Raw genomic sequence first — 25,571 nt, 5'->3', positions numbered from 1 at the left:
GCTACAGTATTGTCTGATTGTCTCTTTCTTTTTAACCCTCACTCCTCCTCTGGAAAACCCATTGACTGACTGAGCAGGCTTGGTAACTGGTGTATTGGTGAAGTGTTTGTGAGTGGATGGAGCTGTTGATGCTTGCTAACCTATGAACTGAACTACTGATTTCCAGACAACACAGAAAGGAGTTGCTCCAAAGAACCTTTCTAAATAGGTCCACTTCCCCCATACCCTTTCTTTCCCACTACCTCTGGTGGGTGGTGGGCTAAAAGGGAGGTTAAAGTGTATAAAAACCATCATTAAAAATAAGAGTTGAGGCTCTTGCTGCTGCTTAGACCAAGATGGCCAGGAGAATCTCTGCCGTCCTCAAGAATGTCTGGGCAAAGGAGCTGGTGCTGGTGGTGTCCTTCTCTGTCTGGGACCTCGTTGTAATTATGTCCATGATTAGCTCCTACACCAAGTATGCTGACGTGATCAACAAGACCACACCCTACAACTACCCAGTGCCTGTGAGAGATAATGCGAACATGCCTGATGTGCCCAGTCACCCTCAGGAGCCTCTGGGTCCAAGCTTGGAATTGGTTGAAAAACCTGTGATTGCTTCTGCTAATGGAAGAGGCCCCTTCCCTGTTGGTTGAGGGCTGGAGAGGTGGCTCAGTGGTTAAAGGCACTGACTGTTCTTCCAGAGGTCCTGAGTTCAATTCCCAGCAACCATATAGTGGCTCACAACCATCTGCAATGGGATCTGATGCCCTCTTCTGGTGTGTCTGAAGACAGCTACAGTATTGCAGGAAATGGCAAGGTCTTTAAAACTTCAAATCCCTCCCCCAGTGACATACTTCCTCCCACAAGCCTATACCTCCTACTCCTTACCAAATAATTCTCCTGACCAGGAACCAACCACTCAAATAGTGACCCTGTGTGTGTTAGGAGGAGTCATTTTTATTCACACCACCGCTAATTCCTATAATTTTATTTTAGTTTTTATGGTTCGTTTTATTTGTTGTCTGGCTTTGCTTTCTCATCAGTATGAGAGATTTAATGGTTACTGTGTTGGAAACAATGGATTTCTCCCTTTTCTTTCTTCAGCTGTTCCTCTTATCAAATAAATGCTTTCCTGTGCTCTCTGACCCTTGAGTGTTGCAGTAAATGTTATAAAAAAAAATAGAAAACGGTTTATCTCTTTATCAGCCCTGAGGTCTCACTCCTCAGGCCTGATCCTGATACAGAGCCACCACCGGGATCTCACTCCATTTGTTTGCACAACTCCCTTCCCTAGGCAGTTTTCTACCACCCGTTCTCCACCTCTGTGGCAGGGTGTTTCTGTACCCCTAAATCCCACAAACACAACTCTACAGCCCGATTGCTTTTCACTCAGGTTTATATATTTAACTCTCAATCCACAAACCCTCTACACAACAAGATTGGATCAAATAGACAAAGATATAAACTGCCCTTCTATATGAGATATTATACCTGTAAAATCCTTAATGTTCACAGCTTTTAACATCAATCAATCCCACCTGGGTCTAGCTGGTCCTTGGGAAGCTCCATTTTCCACCACTTCTCCTCTTCCTCTCACCTCTCTTCTCTCCCCCGCCCCACCCAGTCACTCCCTTTCCTTTATTTTACTAATTAAAATGGGCAGGTTTCAGATGAAGCCACCTCTTGGCAGCCTTTCTTGCTGAAGTGGAATTAACATTAAAATACAAACAGCTTCAAGGCAATCTACACTTGAGACTGCTTTTCTTAGTCCTATGACAATAGAGTTCTTTTAAATATCATCCATAAAGCTGGGTCAGTGGTCTGTAGATGTCTTGCAATATCCTTAATTTTCTGTAAACTTTGAAAGGTAGCTTTGATATACCACTCTTAATCGGCATTTCATTGCTTTGGGGGCCGAAAATGAAGCAATCCGTGCTCTCCTAGCTTTGAGGGTTCTGACATGACCTGACTCTGATGGTTTTGCTTTTTTAAGTGAGTTGGCATCTTCCCTTACAGCTTTTAAGTGTTGTGTTCTTAGCTTTGTCTTCTTCACTTCTTGACTATGGTGTGTTGTGTTCTCTGATCTTATCTGTTTGGGGTTCTAATGCCGCTTGTGTTTGAATGTCTGTGTATTTCTCTACACCTGGGGACTTTTCTGCTACAGTTTCATGGGATAGGTTTTCTACACAATGGTGTTTGCCTCAGCTTCTTCCTCTAATCTATATAACTCCTTCCTCCTAAAAGGAAATAAAATTCAAGGTCTAAAAAGAAAAAAACTCATGTAAGTTGGGGCAAAAAAGGTTAGTTTGTGAGCTTAAAGGCCTAGGACTAAGAACTTTGTAAAACAAGTCCAGGCATGCCCAGCTAAGCCCATTGTTAAAACATTCCTATCCTGGCTGTCTTTTACACCTGAGTCCTCAGTCAAATGAGCTTCTCCTGGGTCTATTCAAATGTAAATTAGATGTTAAGCACTTGTAACCCGACTTAGATAAGCATCTGCCTCACCAGTCTCCTGACTTCCTAATTGCATGTAGGCTATGGGTGTTGGGTAAACTTTGTAAACTTTGTACTTCCCAGCCCCCAACCCTCTCTCCCAACCCCCCCCCCCACCTATAAAATCCCCCAGCTTTCGAGCCTCGTGGCCGATACCTCTTTCTCCTATGAGAGATACGTATTGGCCCGGAGCTCCATTATTAAACTACCTAATGCTTTTACAACAAGAAGGTCCCTCGTGTTTCACTGGATAACCCTGTGTCCTGAGACTCAAGTGGGCGTCCCCAGAAAGGGGTCCTACACTCCAACCTATATAACTCCGACTGGTCTGGAACTCACTATGCAGACCAAGATGGCCTCAAACTCAGAGATTAGCCTGCCTCTGCATCTCAAATGCTGTGCACAGGTATTCTTGGCTTCACTGTTGTATGGCAGCTGTATCAACAAAACCCCACAAAAACTGGAACCCTGAAGCAACCCAACTGATTGGAGAATGCCTCTTCTGGGCAGCTCAGTTTATCTGAATCTTCTAGGCAGCTTGGTTGACCTCAAAGGATCTCTCAGCATTCCTTACTGCTTATACAACCTTAGGGAGCAACAGATCTGGTCAATCTGGTAAGACTTTGGACCTCTGAAGCTATTGAGTTATTTCCTGAGTTTTTTTTTTTTTTTTTTTTTTTTTTTTTAAGATTTGTTTTTATTACTTTAAATTCTGTGTGTGTGTGTTTGTGTAGGTATCTGCACGTAAGTCCAAGTAACCCAGGAAGCTAAGAGAATGAGAGCTCCTATAGTCAGGATTATGAAGGACTAAGAGGCAGTTCCAGACTTTTCACATGCTTCTCTCCAATTGTAAGGCTTTACCTCAAAGTAAATTGCTACATGACATCAATTATTGTTGTGGTGAGTATTTAATATTTATTGGGGGTTTCTACTCTGCCTTTGATTATTCCATTTCCAGATAAGAAATACAAAACCTTTATATTTATAATAATTCTTCAAAGCACTGTACCTGGGCAGAAATCTACCCTCTAAGCTATTAGTATCCCCCCTATCAATAACCCCGAGTTATAACCTGTCGTGGGGCCACTTCTACTCCAATCGGCCAGCCTCATGGCCATGTTTTCATGACTCACCTGTGTTTGGCTTTGAACCCTGGGACAAGGGCCTGATGTACATATTTTACATATCAAGCAGACCCGGCCTCCAGGTTCTCCCAGCATCCCTCAGTCCTTACCTGGCATACCCTGCCCCCAATCCTAAACTTTCCAGCCCAATTCTGGGCTGCCCTTCTCCCCAGAAACTCTTTCTTATATAATCCAGACAATTTGGTCTCTCCCTCTCTCTTATTCTTTTCTCTATCTCTTCAAGTACACATTTTCTTCACGCACCCCCACGACGACTCCCCTGACCTGAACCCAAGAACAGCTTCCCAATAAACCTGCCTTTAATATAATCTAACGTGGCTTGAATTGGCTCATTTCACCAGCAGAGAAATAACCTATCAACCATGACATTTTCTCTCCACCTTCTCTCAATTTTTCCTCATGGTCCTGCCTCAGACCACAAGCCCTGAACCAAAACTCTGCCTACCTCTCTTCTGCCCAGCTATAGGCTATAGACATCTTTATTCAACCAATGGTTTTAAATTAAGGAGCAAGGTACATAGCACCACTTGCTGTACCAGATAATTTGCTCATCCCTAGGGGGCAACCAAACCTTGGGAACCAATATCTAGCATTACAATACATAGCAACAGACCAAACCCCAACAACTTATTTATCTATTGAATGTACGTGTGCACTGCTGAAAGTCAGAGGACAACTTGTAGGAGTCAGTCCAGGAATTAATCTCGGATCATTAGGCTTGGTATAAAGCACTTTACCAACAAAAGGGGACTCACACAGAAGCTCAAGAACAATTTAATTAGAGTTTAAAAGAAAAACCCCAAAGCAGGCAAGCTGCACACCTCATTAACTGCTGAAGGAAAGTGAGGTTGAGGAGAAAAGCCATTTGAGCCTGCATGAAGACCAGATCCACAGTGAACTGGCAGCCAAGTGGGTGTGAGGGAGGCTTCAGAGACAGGGTGAGTATTAGAGTACCAGAGAAAAAGAAAGTATTCTTAGTTTTAAGCCAGTATCTGGGGGGGGGGGGGTCAGAAAAATAAAGAGGACCTTTCTGAGTCCTAACTCAGACCCAACAAACTTCATGGCTGCTTGACTGAGCTGGGGCGGAGAATAGGGGAAGAAAAAGCACAGTATCTCATTGGGGGAATTACTTGACCTATCTCTTTAGGGTGGCTTAGGGAGAGCCCAAATTTCCTAGGGGTGGTTCCTTGGCCAGGTTATTGAACTGGAATATTAGGTCTCTACCCAGTCCTCTTGACCTAAAGGAGCTGTTCCTTCCTAGACCTGAATAGCTTGTGTATCCTTACTACTATCTGCTGGCTTCCACCTTGGCTTTAACAAAGACAATGAAGTGTTGTTCCCTTCAGGTAACATACTTTCTCTCTGGCTATATATTAAGGTTTATTTTGCTTCTGTCACTGACATTTCCCAGTAAGCACCACTGAGTTGCTTTTCTGTGAACCACATATTGTGCAGGCATGTGGAAGGGCTGGCCATTTCTACTAATTATGTGTGCAGAAGGGAGTTCCCACACCAAATTACTGATGCTTATATGGTAACCCAAACACTCCAGTGTACCAGAGACTCAGGATTTCCTCAGTCCAGGACTCGGGATGTTCAAAGATAAAAGTGGGACAGTCCTGAACCAGCAAGGGCAACCTACATCCTTTCCTTCCCTCCTGCAGGACCACATTCCTTGGGGGCAGCTAGATAACTAGCAAGCCAGGCACAACTTCACACTATACCTGTAACTACTGATCCCTGTAGGCTGGAGACCCTGGACTGGCTCACTAGGTCATTACTTCTCTCTGGGCCATGCTTTCTCAAGAACCTTGTCTCTATGTGTTCTCATCTCTTCAAGAAGTTCAGTCGAATCTGAATCTCAGAATAGGAAAAAAAATCCATCACCACAGGCTCTCTGACCTCCATATACACCACATATATGGCTGGTGCCTACTCCAGAAAACCTCCACATTAAAAAAAAAAAAAAAAGACTCCATAGGCTGGGTATGATGGCCCACATCTTTAGTCCCTGCAATCGAGAGGCAGAGTCGTGTGGGTCTCCATGAGTTGGAGGCCAGCCTGGTATATACAGTGAGTAGTACCAGGACAAGCAGGGACGTGTAGTGAGACCTTATCGCAAAAAGAAAAGAAAAAAAAGACTTGGTCGTAAAGTCTGACATAGACTCTGGGAATTGGTGAAAAAAAAAATTTGCATCACACTGATCTCTAGGGGGCAGTGTTACCCAATTTCAAAAGCCATTGAACTCCACATCCAGCATTTCTGGGAGCTCTGTGTGTGCATGAGAAGTTCCCACAAGTGCACTTTTTTTTTTTCTTCATGCGGATCTGTAGCGCAGCCAAACGTGTATTTATACATTATTTTATTTGGTCTTGTTTGGCTACCTGTTTGATCAATTGTCGCTACAGATCAGGCCTCGCTACAGATCTCACCTGCGATTCTCCTGTCTCAATCGGTGTTGGAAGCATACACCCTTAGATTTATTTAATTGAATTTTTTTTTATTAACCTTTACCCTCTTTGTCCTGACGTTTTCAAAAGCAAATGTTGTCCTCCAAGCACCCTCATTAATTGGGCGAAGAACGAAATGAGAGACTTCTGGGTTCCACGAGGGATCTATAGTGTAAGGACACACTAGAAACACAAACTAGCCACTCTCTGCGTGGGAACATCTGCGTGGGAACATCTGTGGAAGCAACAGAGGGAGTTACCGAAACCTGCGGGCTGTGGGATTAGCAGAGGTTCTGGTGCTGAATAGGCACGGATTCCTTACTGGAATTTTGACTTGACAGAATTACGCCCTTCCTCGGCCTTAAGCTTGATTTAACTGTGGCCACAGCCACCCATCCCCCCAAAACCTGCTGCTCCACTTCCGAGTCCAGCCTGAAAAGCTTGCTCCATGCCCCAGTCCTACTCAGTTTACTGCTGCTCTTAGATCCAGCCTTGTCTGTGATAAGGCTTGTGGAGCTAGAGAGTCAATGAGCTCCCGCACCAGTTTTTCCACTCACTAGTTGGGCGTGCTTCCTTGGTCTGATTTAAACGTTTAAAAGATACCTGTTGCTCTAGGTCGTATTTCCAGCACGGGGGTACCGGGGTAGGGTGGGAAGGGGACACGACCTAGCCTATAATCGGTGCGTCCTTAAAAATATACTGCTTGCCTCCACGGTCAGTATTTGTGCAGATCGTAGTTTCCCTCCCGAAGACGCCAGATCGCCTTAGATTGCTAGACTGCAAGTGGAGAGCTACATTTTATTATTGGATTTATGTGAATGGGTGTTTTTGTCAGCTTGGATGTATTCCACGGGCATTCGGTATCCAGTCGAAAGTGAGTCGGACACCACGGAATTGCAATTGTGCGTTGTTTCTTGCCACCACGTGGATCCTCTGCAAGAGTAGTAAGTACTCTAAACAGATGAGCGGTCTCTCTAGTCCCCGAGAACTACAAATTTTTACTGTGTTCTGGGCAGAGAAACTGCAGGCTCCTGCCCGTAGATCACAAGCCTACTCAGCTCGCTACCATCTTAGCCTGTCCAACCCAATAGCATTCGCTAACCGAGTTTGACAACAGTGGGATCTCACAACCCAGTAAAGCCAATTCCTATCGAACTGGAGCGGTCGGTCTGCCACGCCCCGGCTCAGGCTTTGCAAGGGGGTAGGTGGGGCTTGCTGGTACACACATGCGCACTCCTTCCTCTTTCTCTCCCAGCACTCACGCCTTCGCGTTTTGACGGCGAGTCCTTTTTGTCCCCTACTGCGTGCGGTGTGGCGTCCCCGCGGACGTGCTGTCTGCGAAGCAAAATGGCAGCCACTGCGGCGATGCCTGGCGCTGCGGCCGGCCGAGCGAACAAACGCGGTGGCGGCCCGGGCGGCAGTGGAACCCAAGTTGCCGAGGAGGAGCCGCCGCCGCCCCTCCAGGCAGTTCTAGTGGCCGATAGTTTCAACCGCCGCTTCTTCCCTATCTCTAAGGACCAGCCTCGGGTGAGCAACCGGCACGCGAGCTGCCTGCGGGCCTGGAGGGTAGCGGGGCTGCAAGTTGCCACTGCAGCTGGTTAGTGAGGCGTGTTCTAGAAGTTACCCTGAAGTTGAGTTTATCTGGTTGGGAGAAGGTAGAGGGGACTGACTGAAACCCGGATGGGTGTCTGACCAGATGAGTAGCTAGCAAATATGGATTCCTGCAGAGCTGTCTACCTAGCCTTGGAAAGGATGGAGAGAGTGGCGTGTAAAATTAGTGTTTGAAAGAAGCCTTCCCAGGGGATTTAGTAGTTCAAGAGGGATCTCTGCTGCCTTTAACCTTACAGGATATGGGCAATTTAAATAATTGCTTCAGAAAATGCGATGGAAATATATGCCTAAAGGAAAAAAAGGCTAGATCTCGGACTGGTGCTGGCTGTTTTCCTCTCATCTGCTGAAAGGGGAACCGAGTGGTTGCCTTCAACCTGGGAATTACCTAGACATAGGAAATTGGTATTGGGTTTGCAGACTACTGGATCACTCAGCAATCCATAGTTCATCCAAACAGGGATTTGCCTTTTACTTAAGAATTCCTAAGGCTAATGACTGTTCTTTTTTGACAAGTGTTTGAATGATTTCTGTGACTCTTAGTGTCAATAGAAGGAAATTCTATAGGAAGAAGGCCTTAGTGCTTAGAGTTCTAGAGCTATGACTTAGGGCCAACATTTGTCCTTGATGCCAGCACTGGTATCCTGTAAACTTAACTGTGTCTGATACCGTGCCTACATCCCAGTACCTTAGACTGGACCTTAGAGCCTGTTTGCTTTAGGATAAAAGGATAAGGTGAACTATAGGGTCTGCAAGCACTAATGAAAGGAGCATTGTTGCAGTGGGTACCCAAAGTATAAGCATGGCTTGAAGACCTCAGATTTTTTTTTCATATCCCTCATAGGTCCTCTTGCCCCTGGCCAACGTTGCGCTAATTGACTATACTCTGGAATTCCTGACTGCCACGGGTGTCCAGGAAACATTTGTCTTTTGCTGTTGGAAGGCTGCTCAGATCAAAGAACACTTACAGTAAGGCTCCAGAATTTTTCCTTTCCATGGTTCACCATCTTTTTCCAGTTCTTCCAGGATGGCTTTGACAGCATAGAGACATGAGGAGGAGAAAAACTAAATCTGTTCTGAGCTCATGTAAGGTTTACCACATGTCCTGAGGTAAGCTGTTGGAGCTTTCTTTGCCTTGAGGTTCCAGTGACAGAAATTAAAGGTTTGCCTGTGTTTTTCTGCATCTTTCAAAGTTTGTTCCCATGAGTCTTGCTTTTTATTTGATGGCTCCAGAGTGTATGTTATTGGAAGAGCATCTTTATTTTTCACTGAATTTCCAAATACTGTTCGTTCTAAGCCCCAGTGACAAGAACAATCTCTTCCTTGTCTCCCCACTGCCCTCCTTAGTTTTAAGCCTGAAGTAAGTTCCTAGGAGATGCTTGTGAAACTTTGGAAGAGTTAGTCTGGGAATTTACGAGTTTGGGAAATAAAGACTAATATACTGAACATGTGTTCTATGTTCCATTGTTTAAAGTTGATATAGGCTCAGAACAAGAAAGATGTAATGAGAAAAGTGCATTCCCAGAATACTTTATACTCTAGGTTTCATAGAATTTTTGAATTCAAACTCACATTTGAAGTCAGGAGTCAAGGTATAGAAAGGAAATGGCTGTACTTCTCAAACAAATAAAACTAATGACACTGGATGCTGAAACCATTCATTATGGTTCATATGTCTCTTTGAAGCCAGGGACGCTGGCAGGCACCCAGAAAAGCCACAGAGGAGTATAAATGCTGAATGGAGGTCGGAGGTCAGGTCTGTGACCGTCTGTTTAATTTACAGTTCCTCTCATCACTTTCCTATAGGAAATCCAAGTGGTGCCATCCTACATCCCTCAACGTTGTTCGAATAATCACATCAGACCTGTACCGATCACTAGGCGATGTCCTCCGTGACGTCGATGCCAAGGCCTTGGTGCGCTCTGACTTTCTCCTGATATATGGAGATGTCATCTCAAATATCAATATTTCCAGAGCCCTGGAGGAGCACAGGTCAGGCTGGGGGAGACAGCAGGGACAAGACTTAGGGACCAGCATAGTCCTAAGACTAACTCTGCCTCTTCTTTATAGGTTAAGAAGAAAGCTAGAAAAAAATGTGTCTGTGATGACGATGATCTTTAAAGAGTCGTCACCCAGCCACCCTACACGCTGCCATGAGGACAACATGGTGGTAGCTGTGGATAGCACCACAAACAGAGTTCTTCACTTCCAGAAGACCCAGGGCCTCCGGCGGTTTTCATTTCCTTTGGTAACTGGGTGTCTGGGGAACTCAGGTAAAAGAGGGAGAACCTTTGAGAAGAGAGATGAGTTAAAGCCTTTGCAATTTCTCCCGTCAGAGCCTGTTCCAGGGCAGTCGCGACGGAGTGGAGATTCGATATGATTTGTTGGACTGTCACATCAGCATCTGCTCTCCTCAGGTGAACTCTCCAGAACAGGGGGATCTGTTATTACTCATCTCAAGGTCAGGCTGTGCATCTTTTCCCTCTTTCTTTTCTGTTGTACAATAGAGAGGTACAATTATCTTATTCCCAGCACACTGAGAACCAAGTCTAGGATTTTGTCCCACAGCCGATTACTATGGGTTTGACAGCTCTCTGTCAAAGTCTTCACTTTGTTACTGGTGAAGTACTTACCCTTAGCATGCTCTCTTTTCCCCCACAGGTCGCTCAACTCTTCACAGACAATTTTGACTACCAAACGAGAGATGATTTTGTACGAGGCCTGTTAGTGAATGAGGAGGTGAGAAAAGCTTCCAAAACCTCTAGAGGAAAGGGTTTATCTTACTCTGGTAACCTTTGGATCCCTACAGAAAACTCAGGCCATTTGACTGTGTCAGTGAGTAGCAGAGAGGCCCTAAGAAGGCTTAGAAAGGTGTTGTACTTAGGAATTGTCTTCCTGCCTTGCTTGATTGGGTAATGGCCCCTTCTTGTTTAGATCCTAGGAAACCAGATTCACTTGCATGTGACAACTAGGGAATATGGTGCCCGAGTCTCCAACCTACACATGTACTCAGCTGTCTGTGCTGACGTCATCCGCCGATGGGTCTACCCTCTCACTCCAGAAGTAAACTTCACTGACAGCACCACACAGAGATACACTCATTCCCGACACAACATCTACCGGGGGCCTGAAGTCAGCCTGGGCCATGGCAGCATCCTGGAGGAGAACGTGCTTCTGGGAGCTGGCACTGTCATTGGCAGCAACTGCTCCATCACCAACAGTGTTATTGGCCCTAACTGCCACATTGGTGAGCACAGGTGGGGAAGCCAGCAGCACTCCTATAGATATGGGCTGCAGTGTGTCTCCAGAAGCTAGGGAGGATGCTGAGGAATAACCCTTAGGAACAGGAAACTGGAGTGGCTCTAAGGAAGGAGCAGAGGATGGAGAGATGGCTCAGCGTGCATTGCTCTTGCAGAGGACTCAGATTCTGTTCCCAGTATTCATATGGTAGCTCACAACTCAAGTGCAGGAGGATCCAGTGACCTCTTCTGACCACTTAGGGCACCAGACAAGTGCATTGTGTGCATACATATATGGGCAAAACACTTATATACAGAAAGTTACATTGACTAAATCTTGGGGCGAGAGAATAGAGGAAAAAGAGCAGCATCCTCCTGCTTGCTGGTGCACACGTTTCTGTTTGGTTTTGAACAGCTGGCCTTGAACTCAGAGAGACCCAAGTGCTGGGATTAAAGGTGTGAGCCACCACACCCAGTGCTGCCCACACTTACAATCCCTGCTCCTGGGAGATGGAGAGAGGAGAATTACAAGTGCAGACCATTCTGGAATTACATATCAAAATTTGTCTTAAACAAAAAGAAAGGCAGGAGGGCAGGACAAAGGAAGTTAGTTGGCTACAGTTGTATATAATCCCATCTACTCTGGAGGATAGATTGAGTCAAGACTTTGTGGCCAGCTTGTTTTTTTTTTTTTTTTTTTTTTGAAACAGGGTTTATATAGTCCTAACTATCCTGAAATTCTGTAGACCAGGCTGGCCTTAAACTAAGAGATACCCTTATATTGAAAGTGAGCCCACCACACTCTGCCTACCTGTGCCCGACTCTTAAAATGACGCCTCACATTCTGGAGGCAAGGAGAGAGTTAGTGTGTTCTAATGGCCTCTGTCCGGTCGTTACAGCTTACAAAAGGCGTTGCAGTTGCATGTGTTACTTCTCTTGCTCCAGTAAAGTCAAATGTAAGGCAGTGCTGGGACCTAAATGCTAGTTGTGAGCTTTCTGTGTTTTTTTGTTTTGTTTTTTTTTAAATAATGTATTATTGTTTTATATACATTGGTGTCTGTGTGGTGTTGGATTCCCTGGAACTGAACCTACAGACAATTGTGAGCTGCCATGTGGGTACTGGGAATTGAACCTGCATCCTTTGGAAGGACAGCCAGTGCTCGTAAACACTGAGCCATCTCTCTAGCTCTGTCCATGTTCTTTTTGCTCCCCCATAACTGGTATTCCTCTTGACAACTCACTTTGGTTGAAGAATTTGAGACTGCTATAGTAGTAAACCCTTAAACGGATAACAGTAGGGTTCAGATTCTGTAATACACTCAGGTGGAGTAACTGGATTCTCCTTGCAGCTTGGACATGACTGTAATGAGGTTTATAGTTTAATCTGAGAAATCCTGAGGGTTCTCAGATTAAGCCATATATATAGTGTAAATTATTGTAAACTTAGTAGAGGATGGTCAGTTTGCTCTTGGGGCTGCTGACCTTGGAAGGGACCGGAGGTTTCTAACGTTGGCAGGTAGAGTATCAGCTAGATGGGAGCTGGGCTGGGGCTGCTGTCAATCAGCCTTGTCCTCTGAAGGACTCTGTTTCGGATGTGGAGCCCTGAGTGACCGGAAGTCCTCCTCATTCTGAGCCAGGTGATAATGTGGTACTGGACCAGGCCTACCTGTGGCAGGGAGTTCGAGTGGCTGCTGGAGCACAGATACACCAGTCTTTGCTCTGTGACAGAGCTGAGGTCAAGGAGCGAGTCAAACTGAAGCCACACTGTGTCCTCACTTCCCAGGTAAGGTTTGTCCAGTCTGCACAACCCCTGAATTGAATAGTGATTGTACCAAGTCAAAAGGGACCATGTTTTCCCCCTATAAATAAGCCTGCAGTGAGGACCTAAGTTTCTTTGACCTCCTGCTTAGCTTAGTATAAAACCAGAACAAAACAAAAAGTAACGTTCTGATTGTCAGGATACAGCTCTCCCCAATGCACTGTTAAGTCTGTGCTATTTGGCTTTTTCTTTTCTTTTTTTTTCCTCTAAGGTGGTAGTGGGGCCAGATATCACATTGCCCGAGGGTTCGGTGATCTCTTTGCACCCTCCAGATGCAGAGGAAGATGAAGATGATGGCCAGTTTAGTGATGATTCTGGAGCTGACCAAGAGAAGGAGAAAGTGAAGCTGAAAGGTGTGAGGCTCAACAGGTGTGGGGCGTCTGCATCTTCTGCCCCGTAGAAAACATGTCTCCTTCCAGAGAGATGGGTGCTGCTGCTGGGCCTTCTCAAAGGGCAATGCCTTTTCCAGGTTACAATCCAGCAGAAGTTGGCCCTGAAGGCCAGGGATACCTCTGGAAAGCTGAGGATGTGAACTCGGAAGAAGATGAGGAACTGCGGCAGAGTCTCTGGGGTGAGCTGGACCTTACACTGCCTGCCTTCTACGACTCCGAATATTCTTAAGAACTTCGAATGCCTTAGAGTTCAATTATTATTGGACCTTCAATCCATACTGACAGGACAACATATTGCTAATTGTCAGTATCTTTTTGTTGAAACTGTGGGTGTGGGTGTGTCTGTGTGTTCAGGAAGTAGAGGTGAGAGGACAACTTGCTAGAGACACTCTCCTTCCACATGTGGGTTCCAGACTCGTAGCAAACTCACCGGTCCCCTCCTGTCCCCTTTTAAACAGTAGACTCATGTAACCCACCCAATCCTTGAGTTTGTCTCGTAGCTGAGAATGACCTCAGGCTTCCTGGTCCTCTTGTATCCATTTCCTTGGTTGGGTCACTATAGGATTTTGTGTGGTGGTGAAAAAGCCGGGCCTTTGTACATTGCCAGTCAAGTACTCCACCCACTGGCTCCTTTCTGTGTTCCTAGGACTCATGATCCATGTGGAGGAGGAATGTGAGACTGAAAGTGAGCGAAGCGTGGATTCTGAGGAGCTGGACAGCCGAGCAGGCTCCCCTCAGCTGGACGACATGAGAGGTGTGAACACAGCGGGGGCATGCTCTCTGCTTGTGTCAACTAGCCACTGGCTCAGTTCCTCCCAGAAAGGCCTTGGTGTGAGTCAGACTAGAGCCTTAGAGCAAAGCATTCCGGAAACCTGAGTTTGCTCTTTGTTTTCAGTTTTCCAGAACGAGGTCCTGGGAACGCTACAGCGGGGCAGAGAGGAGAATATCTCCTGTGACAATCTAGTCTTGGAGATCAACTCTCTCAAGTAAGACCAACCCTTCCTGCTTCCCTCACTTCACTGCTGCAGGAGCCTGGATAGAAGGCCACAAATGTTTGAGCAAGGAGAACATTAGCCCCCAGCCTCAACGTAGATTCCTCTCCTCCAGTGTAGTTACAGTCCTTCTGTCTTAGAGCACTAACCCCTGGAGCTGTGCCGCAAGAGCAACTTAAGGAACAGTACGAGGATACATTCATGGAGGCAGGAGCGGGCACAGCTGGACACATGGCATCTGCAGTGAGCACTGGTCCTCAGCTCCTGGTTCTTTCAGCCTGGGCCCCAGCCCAGAGAACAGTGACACTCACACCTAGGATGGGTCCTCCCACCTCAACCCAATTTGGAAACTTCACACGTGTTCAGAGATTTGTCTACTAGAGTGATTTCTTTTTTTAAGATCCTGTCAAATGGACCATTCATATTAACCATAATTCACACTCATCTCCCCACAGGTATGCCTACAACATTAGCCTAAAGGAAGTGATGCAGGTCTTGAGCCATGTGGTCCTGGAGTTCCCCCTGCAACAAGTAGATGGCCTGCTTGACCCAAACCGCTACTGTGCCCTGCTGCTTCCTGTAAGCAAACACTCAGGCTGGGAGTGAGGGATTGAATGGAGACAGCTAAACATCTTTGTAGTACTTGTCTTAAAAGGAAACAGGAGTAGGAGGGCTTGCTCTCGGGTATATGTTGCTTCTGGGTCTTTTTTCCTAGTCTTTGAAAGGTAGGTGGTTTCTAGAGGAGCATTAAGTGGTCCAGAGCACAGTTAAATTTAATACTGAATGTTCTTTGAGACTCCAGAATTGAGAGATTCCAGGCCCCCAAAAAGCACATTCAGATATAGGACTGGAGTCAGCTCTTAGGGAGCATATCTGTAGTCCAACTCTTCCAGGACGTTGAGGCCAGGGAATTACTGGAGCCCAGGACTTTGAGACCAGCCAGGATGACAGCAAAATTCTGTCTCAAAGACCAAATAAAATAAAACAGCATAAAGAACAGAGCTGGTGTTACAGAGCCCAAGGGATTAGACCCAGAGCAAAATTAACCTCTAGATTGGGGATAGAAATTTTAAGACAGTCAGCATCTATCTGACCCCCTTTCTTTTCCCTAACCCGATATGGGAACAGTTCCCACATGATCCATACCACCTACGTCAGCTCCCTCTTGTCCTTCCATGTCATCAGTATTGATTGCCTTTCTTGTTCAGCTGTGGGGCATGCTAAGGAATATGATACATGTCTACCATCACCGCCTTCCTTTATTTTCATAGCTTCTCAAAGCCTGGAGCCCTGTTTTTAGGAACTACATAAAGCGTGCAGCTGACCATTTGGAAGCATTGGCAGCCATTGAGGACTTCTTCTTGGAGCATGACACTCTTGTTACTTCCATGGCCAAGGTGAATCAGTCTCATCCTGTGTTTGCCTTGAAACAGGCCTTCATGACCCCCACAGAGACAAGTCAGAGCCTAGCATAGTGTGTTCACTGCACCATCTGTCCCTGGGATTACGCTTATTGCTGGAGTAATTCCGTGCAGACCAGGCTGAGGCTGGGGGGCCAGAGGGACAGGCCTGAGGATGCACTAAGGAAACACTCAGCAGGAGGTCCATGAGTCATGTGTTCCCAGTACCACGAAGAATGGCCCACTCGTGTCTTTGTTTTGGGTGGATGGTGGTGATACGATGTTATAGCTTTTGGTATATGTTTGGGTTTCATTTGTTTTTTTCCCAAACTGGCCTTAAACTTGTTAGGTGGTTCAGTTTGGTTCCTGAGCCTCCTGCCTCCACCTCCCAAGTACTGGAATTACAAGCACGTACTGCTGTACCCACTCACTTGTCTGTTTTGAAGAGGATTCTTAATGTGTGTTAGGAAGCTGAGAGCCTGGTAGAGATGCTAAGGTCTTCTCCTGTCCTACACTATTATATCCATGCTAGATAAGAGGGATCCTGAGACTCCCCTTTGCTGACTCCATAGGTCCTGATGGCTTTCTACCAGCTGGAGATCCTGGCTGAAGAAACAATCTTGAACTGGTTCAGTCAAAGAGACATAACTGACAAAGGCCAGCAGTTACGTAAGAATCAGCAGGTATGTTGCCGTTTGCTCTCTGGATCCCCTAATTCTCCACTCTAGACTCTAGGGACTCTGTGGCCAGAGCTGTCTGTCTGCTAACAAGAACAGTGGGAATGCATGTCTCTTCCCTAGCAGCTGTCCCCTCTGCTTCCTTGCAGCTGCAGAGGTTCATCCAGTGGCTAAAAGAAGCAGAAGAGGAGTCGTCCGAGGACGACTGATGGTGACTGCGGGATTCGTGCGTCCCACTGACTGTCCTCCTAACAGATAGGGCGGAACAAGAAAGCCTGAGTGGCCACTACAGACTGAGAAATAATGGAACAGAAGTTGCAACTACAGTATTCTTCCTACTGCTGGCAACCATGTGCTTCTCATCCTGACTGAAGTTAGGATGAAGGAAGTTAGACTGAACTAGGGGAAATTTAGACAGACCCTGCAGTTGGGGGTTGGCCAGAAAACACTTTGTGTTCCAGCTTTCCCTCGGAGCAGTAAAGAGCAGCTGGTCCTCCCTGTTGTTTATTTCTGTTAATATTTCTGTTAATTAATTAAGTTGTATTGGGCTTCTCTAATCCCTCATGATCAGCCAGGTAAGAGTTGGCCACAAGGTGGTGCTATGCTACCTAATTGATTCCATTCCCCTGGCTCATGGGACACAAATGGCTGAGCTGCTTTTCCAAGCTCCATAGACCAGTCTCTGACCCTGCAGTGGCATGCCAGAGCCTATTTCCATAGCTTTTCCTGGTCTGAACATTTCTTCTACCTGAGGGTGTTGGTGCCAGGCATATTTGAGGCCATCTGCTATTCCTCTTGCCTTTTCCAATTGACCCACTTCTGGTTCTGTCAGACACTGGGCCACATTCATCTTAAAGGATCAGGAAATCCTTACAGTATGGTAGTACACACCTCTAATCTCCATACCCTGGAGGCAGAGGTAGGTGGATCTTTGTGAGTTCAAGGCCAGCCTGGTCTGTAAGAGTTCCTAAACAGTGAGGGCTAAGCAGAAACCCTTTGTGTATGGGTGGGAGACAGAGGAGAGGTGGATAAAGAAATGTTCCTGAGATGTTAAGAATCTTTCAGGGCATAACTAAGAACGTTAACCTTAGAGAACTCTGTGCTTCAGTCCTGTGTCTCAGTGAAGTGGGCACTACCCCGGGAACAAATGAAACCCAAAGCCAGGAATGAACATGCTAATAACACGGAAGCCCCTGGGTAGTGTGCGCTCACCTTGGCTCCCAACCCTGTGAAATACACTTTCTGATAAGATGCGTACAGTTCAAAGTCAGTCATAGAGGCAGAATTTGCTACCGACTTGACAACTGGAGCTTGTCACTGTTAGATAGCTCCCATAACTCAGCTCCCTTATGTCGGGTCTTTGTTGCCCTCACATAGAGTGAGTCAGTTTCTCTTTGACACTTAAACTATAGCCAGTGTCATGGTAACAAAGGACATCACACACAGCATCGTAGACAAAACAAGTGCCTTTGTTTCAGCTGAGTGGGAAGGAATAAGGTAAACCAGGGGACACTAAGCTCTACTGAACAGACAGGTGCATTGGTGCAGTTTTGAAAAGGAAAAACAAAGATCTTGGGACATACTAGTTAGCACTCAGAATGTACAATAAAGAAGTGTAAGAAGTCCAGACTGGTCAGATACAGGATCTGATGCTTGGAGGGCATGAAGTGATGATCACCTGTACCTAGTAGGACAGTGAGAAAGCTGTGCGATGTCTCTGGTCCAAATAGTGACAGATCAGAAATGACAGACTTTCTAAGAAAGGATGATAGAGAAGGTTTCACTGAATTGTGAAGGTAAATTGCCTAGAGGGGAAGAAAGGTCAAGGGAGCACCTCAAAGCAGAGATGGCCAATTCTCATGGGAAAAGTGTGAGTCTGTAAGGAAAACAGGAGATAAAACGTCAATATTTTGAAAAATTAAAAACGGAATAATAAGGACTAGAGAGACTGAGCAGTTAACAGCACTTGTTCTTCCAGAGGACCTAGGTTCAATTCCCAGCACTCGCCAAGCGTAACTTCAGTTCCAGGAAGCACATGATGTGAGCAAAACATTCACTCACATTAAATTTAAAGAATTCATGGAGTAGAGAAAGGTGACTTAGGTGATTCTTGTTGCTGGCATAGTGTTATTAGTAAGAAGTAAGCCAGTGTAAGAAACAGTTGAGTCTTTGGTTACTAAGTAGGAAATCACCAAAGAACATGTTCAAGAACATCATGAGAAGCCAGGCATGGAGCATGTCTGTAATTCCAAGATCTATGTCACCGTAGTAATAAAGCACTTAAGCTGAAGGCAGGAAGGTCAGCAGCTCATGAATATCCTGTCATACAGCCAGTTTAAGGTCAGTCCAGGCTATGTGACACCTTGTCTCAAACTCACAAGTTTCCAATCTAACAGAGCGTGTGGGTTCCAGGCATGATGAAAGTCCCAGGAGATTTCAACATCTATGCCTCTGGGGTCATCTGTGAGGATGGGATGTTAACGTGAACATAGAGAACTAAGGAAAATGCTTGTTTTGGAGCACCACAGCCACACAGTTAAAGCTTGAGTCCCTAGTCCAAAACAACTCTAGGAAAAACAAAGATGGCCTCTGTTGACATTTTTCCTTTTCTTGAGCTTCCCACAGAGAGGCGTTGTCCCTTTATCACCCTACAGTGAAACTTTCTTATTAGTAACTCTTACACATAAACTTCCAACCTGCATTTTAGTGCCTTACCTGCAACAGAAGTAGAGATCCAGATATTAGAAGAATTCTCCAATATAAAAAACCCAGAACAAAATACACAAAGCCAAGAGATCTCTGGTAAAGTAGGGTAGGATTATGCAAACCAGAAAGAGAAAGCACTGTCCATAAAGAAAATGTCATAAAGGGGAGAGCTGGAGTGTAGAGTCCCCTGAGCCTGGAATACTTGTTTTTATTCTCTCTGAGCATGCATCAGTAATAGATAGGTAAAATCTCAAGTAGAGGATAAGTAAGTAGCTAGAAAGGTTGTAATAGGGAATCTTGTAATAAAATGAAATTAGTAAAGGCAAAAGGGATACAAAGTCAATCTAGAGGGTTCAACATAACTGCAGAGAACAAGAAAGAAAAAAGACATGGTATTAGCCACTCAAGAAATTATTCTATTTCTAGACAGTAAGGACACCCCAACCACCTGAAAAAGTGAGGAAAGATTTTCACTAAGCAAAACAGGTACATCTAGTCCTAGTTTATCAGATGCTGAGACAGGAAGATGGTTTGAGCCCAGTAATCAAAAAACGGGGCAACAGCCCCAGGAATAAAAATAATTCCCCAGAAGGCTTTTAGAGAGAAGAAAAAGTTAAGCCAGACCAACCACTTATTAATGGAACTAGACAAGTTGTTGCAGGATATTGTGTTATTTACTGGAAAAGCTTTTTTTAGTTGTGTGGTTCCGTCTCAGCATACACCTTTAATCCAATATTGTAAACAGAATTAAGAGGCGGAGAAAGCAAGCAATTGACAGGAAGTGAACATGGAATTATTTAAAAATAAATAGTAACTCTTGTCTCCCTCCCCTGTTGTCTCATTAACCCTCTTCCACGTGGAAAAATAAATAACTAGTAAAAGGGCGTCGGGAGATGACAGACAGGAAGTAGAAGGGAGAGAGATTGAGTTGGAAGGTGTTTTGAGAGATTCATTCTGGAACCTCAGTTGAGGAAGGTCAGCTGGGTGTTTCTCTGTCTCCCTGAGCTAGCAGGCTTTCACCCCAGCGTCTGGCTCCCAAGTTTTCATTGGTAAAATTGAACAATTGAGATTTCGTTTTGAAGAACATTTGGCACTTCAACATACAGCACAACCACTTGGACGAAGAGTTCGTGCCAGCTGCCGACAAACAGAGGAGCCATCAGATTCATAAGACACCTGGGAAGCCCTCAAAGAACAAGTAATATTAAGAGGAAAAAATCTGCCCCGCTTTAAGGATGGGAACTACCACAAAGAGCATAAGAGCCTGTGTAGTGCTTACATGCCTTAGAAATAGAAACAGCAAATGCAGGGATAAGCGACTTAATTGAGATCGACACAGTGCCAATCATAGGTGCTGGTAGTCTAGCAAATCATGCATTATCCTTAATAGCCATAGTAGTTGCTTTGTGCCAAATATAAAAGGTGGTTTGGTAATTGTGCCAAATATACAAACCTTAGAAAGACTTACAGATAAAAATAAGAAAAAAAAAAAATACTCAAAATACAGAGGAATTTAGAAAGAGTCTACCATGCCACCTCAAGACAAAACTGAAGAGGGGTGTCCCAAGGTTGTGAGAAAACCAACCTTAGTTTATCCAGTTACTATACAAGAGCTAAAGGCAGATGATAGTCTTCCCCCTACACACACCAAGGTTATGAAGAAGTTAAATGGAGTTCTATAAACAGATTTGAGGAGATTTCAGAAAGCAATGGCTTCCTAAAGTATGTATTCACCCTGTGTGAAGCAGATTAAGTTCATGGGCAACTCAGAACAGAATCATCCCCCAAGGCTGGAAAGATTTGGCAACAGCAATTTTGGAAGCTGGTCCTCAGTTAAAATGGCAAACATTGTGGAGAGAGGGAGCTAAGGTCCTCGAACGGTGAAGTCGGGCTGAAGGTCAGTATGCTGTGTTACAAAGCCAGGTTGGATGATCACACCTTGGTGCTGTTGTTACCATCTTTGAATGCTTGAGACAAGGTTGGAGAATCAGAAGAGAGGTCTGAGTTGTTCACTAAAACTATACAAGGCCCAAAAGCTGATTTTTTTTTTTTTGCAAAATTTAACTTCAGCTGTAAATAAAATAATATCAGATTCAGAAGTCGGATAAATATTAATTGAATCTATGGCTTTTAAAAAAGGGGGGAGGGGAAAATGGGCCTTTAAAGGCAAGATAGCACCAATAGATGAGCGGATTAAAAATACTGACCCTTGTGGCTGAATTAGGGAAAGGCTGGAAGAAGCTGAGGAGGAGGGTGACCGCATAGGAAGACCAGCAGTCTCAACTAACCTGCACCCCTCAGACCTCTCAGACACTGAGCCACCAACCAGACAATACACCAGCTGATATGAGGCTCCTGAAACACATACAGCAGAGGACTGCCTGGTCTGCCCTCAGTGAGAAAAGAGGCACCTAACCCTCAAGAGACTTAGGGTCTCCGGGAGTGGGGAGACCTGGTGGGGTGAAGGTGGGTAGGACATCGTCTTGGATAGGGGGTGGGGGGAGGAATGGGTGAGGAACTGGGAATGGGATAACAATAGGACTGTAGGAAAAAGATTAAAGAATAATAAACATTTTTAAAAGAAAGAAAAACACAGCTGATATTAGATCTCATGTTTATGATGCTGCTCTGTTAGGAGAAGTAATTTCTAAAAGTTTGAAGAAAAATCAAAATGCCATATGTTTTCATTGTGGTAAGCAAGGACATTTGAAAAGGGATTGTTGGCAAAGCATACCTAGAAACAATGATTTTCCAAGAGATGGTACAGAAAGAAGGCTCCAGCTTCTGGAGTATGCAGAAGGCGTGGCAAGGGCTGGCAATGGACCAATGAATGCAGACTAACAAGGGCAGGCAAGGTAATCCTTTGCCCTTGGGAAACGCCCTGGGGTGGGGCGGGGGGGCTCACATGGGCCCCAATAACTACGTTGATTGAGTCATTCCCTGTCAGCTTCAGAGAAACTCATCCACAGAGCTATTAAAAGATTTAATGCCTGTTGTTAAAAAGAACACTGCTCTGAATAAAATCAAGGGCAGAATAGCTTCTGTAGATAAAACAAGAAATTCAGGTAACCAGACCAGAAAACAAGTATTTTTGGCAAACTGTTATAAATGATCAGAGACCAAGGTTTAGTTGACACAGGGACAGATGTAACAATAATTTCACCAAAGTCTTGACATCTACATTAGTCTCTTCAGGAGCTAAGTATTCATCTAAGTGTTTATCTCGAATAAAACAAAGTGCAAGATGTGTCAAGTGTATAGGGCCGGAGGACAAAAAAGGAAAATCAAAGCCATATGTGGCTAAAATAGCCATGAATTTATAGGGATACGACTTGTCACAGCAATGGAAAACACAGGTTAACATTTCTCCAATCTCAGAAACAAAACATAAAATTAATAGTACTTCTAAAATTATATTAAAAGGTATTATCAAGAACAGTCATAGACCAATTAGGTTGTCCATTAACAGGACACAAGAGCTGTTGGTCTTCCATAGGTACCAACCGCCTTCCCTTTAAAATGATTAGTTGACAAACCTGTGTGGGTGGAACAATAGCCTTTGACATCAGAAAAATTACAGGCACTAAGACAGCGATCATAAAGGGGAAGAGTTGAGATATAAAGAGTTCCCCGAGCGAGTATACTTGTTTTTATTTTCTCTGAGCAACATAAATAACAAAAGTATTGGATAGATAAAATCTGAAATATTGGATAAGGAAGTAGCTAGAAAGTTTGTAATAGGAAATCTTATAATAAAATGAAATTGCCAAAAAATGAAATTAACAGTAGTGAAAAGGATAGAGAGTCAGTCCAGAGGAAGTGAACGTAGGATTATTATGGGTAGGAACAGACACACAGGAAGGAGAAGGTGAGGAACATTCAGTTTGAAGGCTTGAGACTTCGTGAGAGAGGCATTACTTCTAGGACGTCGGCTGAGGAAGGTCAACTGGGTGTTTTCTCTGCCTCTGAGCTAGCAGGCTTTCACCTTAGTGTCTGGCTCCCAAGTCTTCACTGGTAAAATCAAACAATTGAGATTTTTGTTTAAAAACAACAAATACCTTCAAATATCTTAAGGAAAATTATTTTCAACTCAATTGTATATTTTTCCAACTAGTGTGTGTATGTGTGAGTGTGTATGTGAGTGTGTGTGTATGTGAGTGTGTGTGTTTGTGAGTGTGTGAGTGTGTATATGAGTGTGTGAGTGTGTGTGAGTGTGTGTGTGACTATGTGTGTATGGGTGTGTGTGTTTGTGAGTGTGTGTATATGAGTGTGTGAGTGTGTGTGTGTGTGTGTGTATATGAGTGTGTGAGTGTGTGTGTGTGTGTGTGACTATGTGTGTATGGGTGTGTGTGTGTGTTGTGTGGAGGTGTTGGGGTATACATAAGTGCCAGCATACCTATGGAGGTATCGCAGAAGGTCTCCTTCCATCATCAAACTCAGACTCTCAGGCCTGGTCTTACACTGAAGCTACTGCACCAACCTCAGTCATATTCTAGATATACAGCTCAAAGTCAACCTGGGCCTTAGTGGTAGAAATCATGCCCACAGGACCCAATAAACAAACAAATTCCATTCTTTCTAGCTGTGGTGGCACAAACTTGTGAATCCTGGCAGGACTTCCAGTTTAAGATCAGCCCGAGCTACATGCATTTTCAGCCACAGAGACCCTGTCTCAGAAAACCAAAATAACTATTATATTGTTCCTTCTTTCAAAGAGACCTGTTAAAGGATGCAGTGTGTCTTACTAAAATCAGCATAAAGTATTCAAAGAAAACAGATCCAGCTTGGAGGAGAAGACACAGAGGAGCCCCAGAAGGCAGCTGGACAGCAGCAGCTAGCAATGCTCACGGGGCAAACACAGGGAAAGTTCCAGGAACCAGCAAAGCTGGATTACTTACCGGGATCGGACTGGGTGAACAAAATGTGTCCTGAGAAACTACTCGATTGTCTGGAAAAAATTATTAGTGGTTATGTTTTTAAAGAATAAAAACAATCAAACAAACCAAGAAAAGCAAAACAAAAAATGTAAAAGAGGCAAGTACTGTAACAAGCTTAGCAGTATAAGTTGACTGACAGTTAAAATACTCAGTATTGAGTACTCTGTTTAACAAGCATGGTTTCAATATTTTAAGAAAGTAGATGTCAATAGGCAATGTGTAGAATGTGCAAATCAAGAAATAAGACAGGCATCACACGGCTGTAACCCCAGCAGCTCCAGGAGTGTAGAGGCAGGAGAGTAGAAAATTCAAGGTCATCCTGGACTCTTTATATTTAACACTAAGGCTGGAGAAAAAGCTCAACAGTTAAGAGGGCTTGATGCTCTTACAGAGGACCTGAGTTCAGTTCCCAGCATCTCAGAGGTGGATCACAGCTTTCTGTGACTCTAATTCCAAGGGACTGACACCCTCTTCTGATCACCTCAGACACCCAAAAATGGTGTGGGTAAAAATATACCTTGAAAGGTTGTAATGCATTTTAGTTATGCATAGACAGTACTTGGAGAAAAAAGATTAAATGAAGGATATAAATTGAAAAAATATAACTGTTACTGATTGCTTCCTGCCTATAATAAAATTTGTTTATGATATAATAAGAAAAAGTCTAGAGAGGTAGATGTCAGATTATAAAGGGCCTTGTATATTATGTTGAGGGTATATAAAAGGCATATTGGATGATGTGAAGAGGTTTCTGAGCAGAAGAGGTAACTGAAATGGGTCCTGAAACGCAGGCATGTAGAACTCAGAAGCCTGAGGCAGGGTTGCTGGGAGTTTTGAAGCCACCCCTGACATAACATTGTTACAGCTGGGAAGCTGAACTATCAACTGACTATACCTAGTTTTGACATCTACTGTCCCAATCTTCAATCGTGCAAGCTTAAACCCTCATTCTCTCTCTCTCTCTCTCTCTCTCTCTCTCTCTCTCTCTCTCTCTCTCTCTCTCTCTCTCTCTCTCTCTCTCTCTCTCTCTCTCTCTCTCTCTCTCTTTTATACTTGGGGATGGGGATGGGAGTGGAGACAGGGTTTCTCTTTGTAGCCCTGGCTGTCCTGAAATAGCTTTATAGACTGGTTGGTCTCCAACTCAGAGATCTGTTGGGACTAAGCATTCTGTCTTAACTTAAAAAAATATTGATTGATTGATTGAGAGAGAGGAGTTTCCTACATAGTCCTGCCGGTCTGGAGCTCTGTAGGCCAGGCTGGCTTGACCGGGATTAAAGGCAAGCGCCACCACACCCGCTCAATCCATTTCTCAAACTACTTGCTCATAGAGACGCTGAGATTACAGGGATAAAAACTTGAACTTGCTCAGCCCTCAAGGAGCTCGGTTTAGTACGGTCGGGTGACAGCAACTGTGCTGTCAGCAGAATCCAAAGATCCGAGTCGAAGCGACCCTCCTTCGGGGATCCAGACTTAGGTCTTCAAATCCGTTCTCTTCCGCAGTAGCTGACACTTATCTTCCATCCCTCTCCGCGCGCCCGGGAGCCCGCACACCGCTCCCCTGGGCCCACCGGGTTGAGACCTCCAGGTCCCGCTGCCTGAACCGGGAGCACAGGGAACCGAGCGCCGCCCTGCGGGTGGGCGGGCAATCGGCCGCGAGCAGCCAGCGCGGCTGGGCGGCGGGGCGGGGCTGCGCCGGGCTCGGCCCAGAGCCGGGAGGGCCGAGGCCACCGGAA

At 44.9% G+C, this 25,571-nt stretch overlaps 1 protein-coding gene, 1 long non-coding RNA gene and 1 pseudogene across 3 annotated transcripts; 2 read left to right on the top strand and 1 right to left on the bottom strand.

The window, feature by feature from the left end:
• The first annotated feature begins 335 nt into the window (after window positions 1-335).
• Window positions 336-591, top strand: LOC308422357 (NADH dehydrogenase [ubiquinone] 1 alpha subcomplex subunit 3-like; annotated as a pseudogene). The gene has a single exon. The product of its transcript is annotated as an NADH dehydrogenase [ubiquinone] 1 alpha subcomplex subunit 3-like (transcript).
• Window positions 592-7,414: 6,823 nt separating this feature from the next.
• On the top strand, window positions 7,415-19,796 carry EIF2B5 (eukaryotic translation initiation factor 2B subunit epsilon). Its single transcript, XM_080919569.1, has 16 exons — window positions 7,415-7,595; window positions 8,521-8,645; window positions 9,483-9,668; window positions 9,747-9,924; window positions 10,013-10,093; window positions 10,338-10,415; window positions 10,611-10,923; window positions 12,553-12,698; window positions 12,946-13,087; window positions 13,204-13,305; window positions 13,773-13,880; window positions 14,022-14,112; window positions 14,574-14,697; window positions 15,390-15,515; window positions 16,091-16,201; window positions 16,345-19,796. Exons 1-16 carry the CDS (start codon window positions 7,416-7,418, stop codon window positions 16,402-16,404), a joined length of 2,151 nt encoding a protein of 716 aa, XP_080775695.1. The 5' UTR covers window position 7,415; the 3' UTR covers window positions 16,405-19,796.
• Window positions 19,797-22,422: 2,626 nt separating this feature from the next.
• LOC308422751 lies at window positions 22,423-25,395 on the bottom strand. The gene is made up of 3 exons (XR_013975086.1): window positions 25,061-25,395; window positions 23,800-23,849; window positions 22,423-22,912 (listed from the first exon to the last, which is right to left on the bottom strand). It is a non-coding gene; the product is annotated as an uncharacterized lncRNA (long non-coding RNA).
• Between the last annotated feature and the right edge of the window lie 176 nt (window positions 25,396-25,571).

Source organism: Micromys minutus, assembly GCF_963924665.1.
Source record: "Micromys minutus genome assembly, chromosome: 7".
NCBI classification, from domain to species: domain Eukaryota; kingdom Metazoa; phylum Chordata; class Mammalia; order Rodentia; family Muridae; genus Micromys; species Micromys minutus.
The sequence above is the reverse complement of the archived record's forward strand: the minus strand, read 5'-3'. Positions and strand labels throughout refer to the sequence as shown.

Coding starts and splice junctions, on each gene's coding strand:
- EIF2B5 (XM_080919569.1), top strand. CDS start 7,416: ATGGCAGCCACTGCGGCGATGCCTGGCGCTGCGGCCGGCCGAGCGAAC. Junction 9,669..9,746: donor AGAGCCCTGGAGGAGCACAG/GTCAGGCTGGGG, acceptor TCTTCTTTATAG/GTTAAGAAGAAAGCTAGAAA. Junction 15,516..16,090: donor TTGTTACTTCCATGGCCAAG/GTGAATCAGTCT, acceptor CTGACTCCATAG/GTCCTGATGGCTTTCTACCA.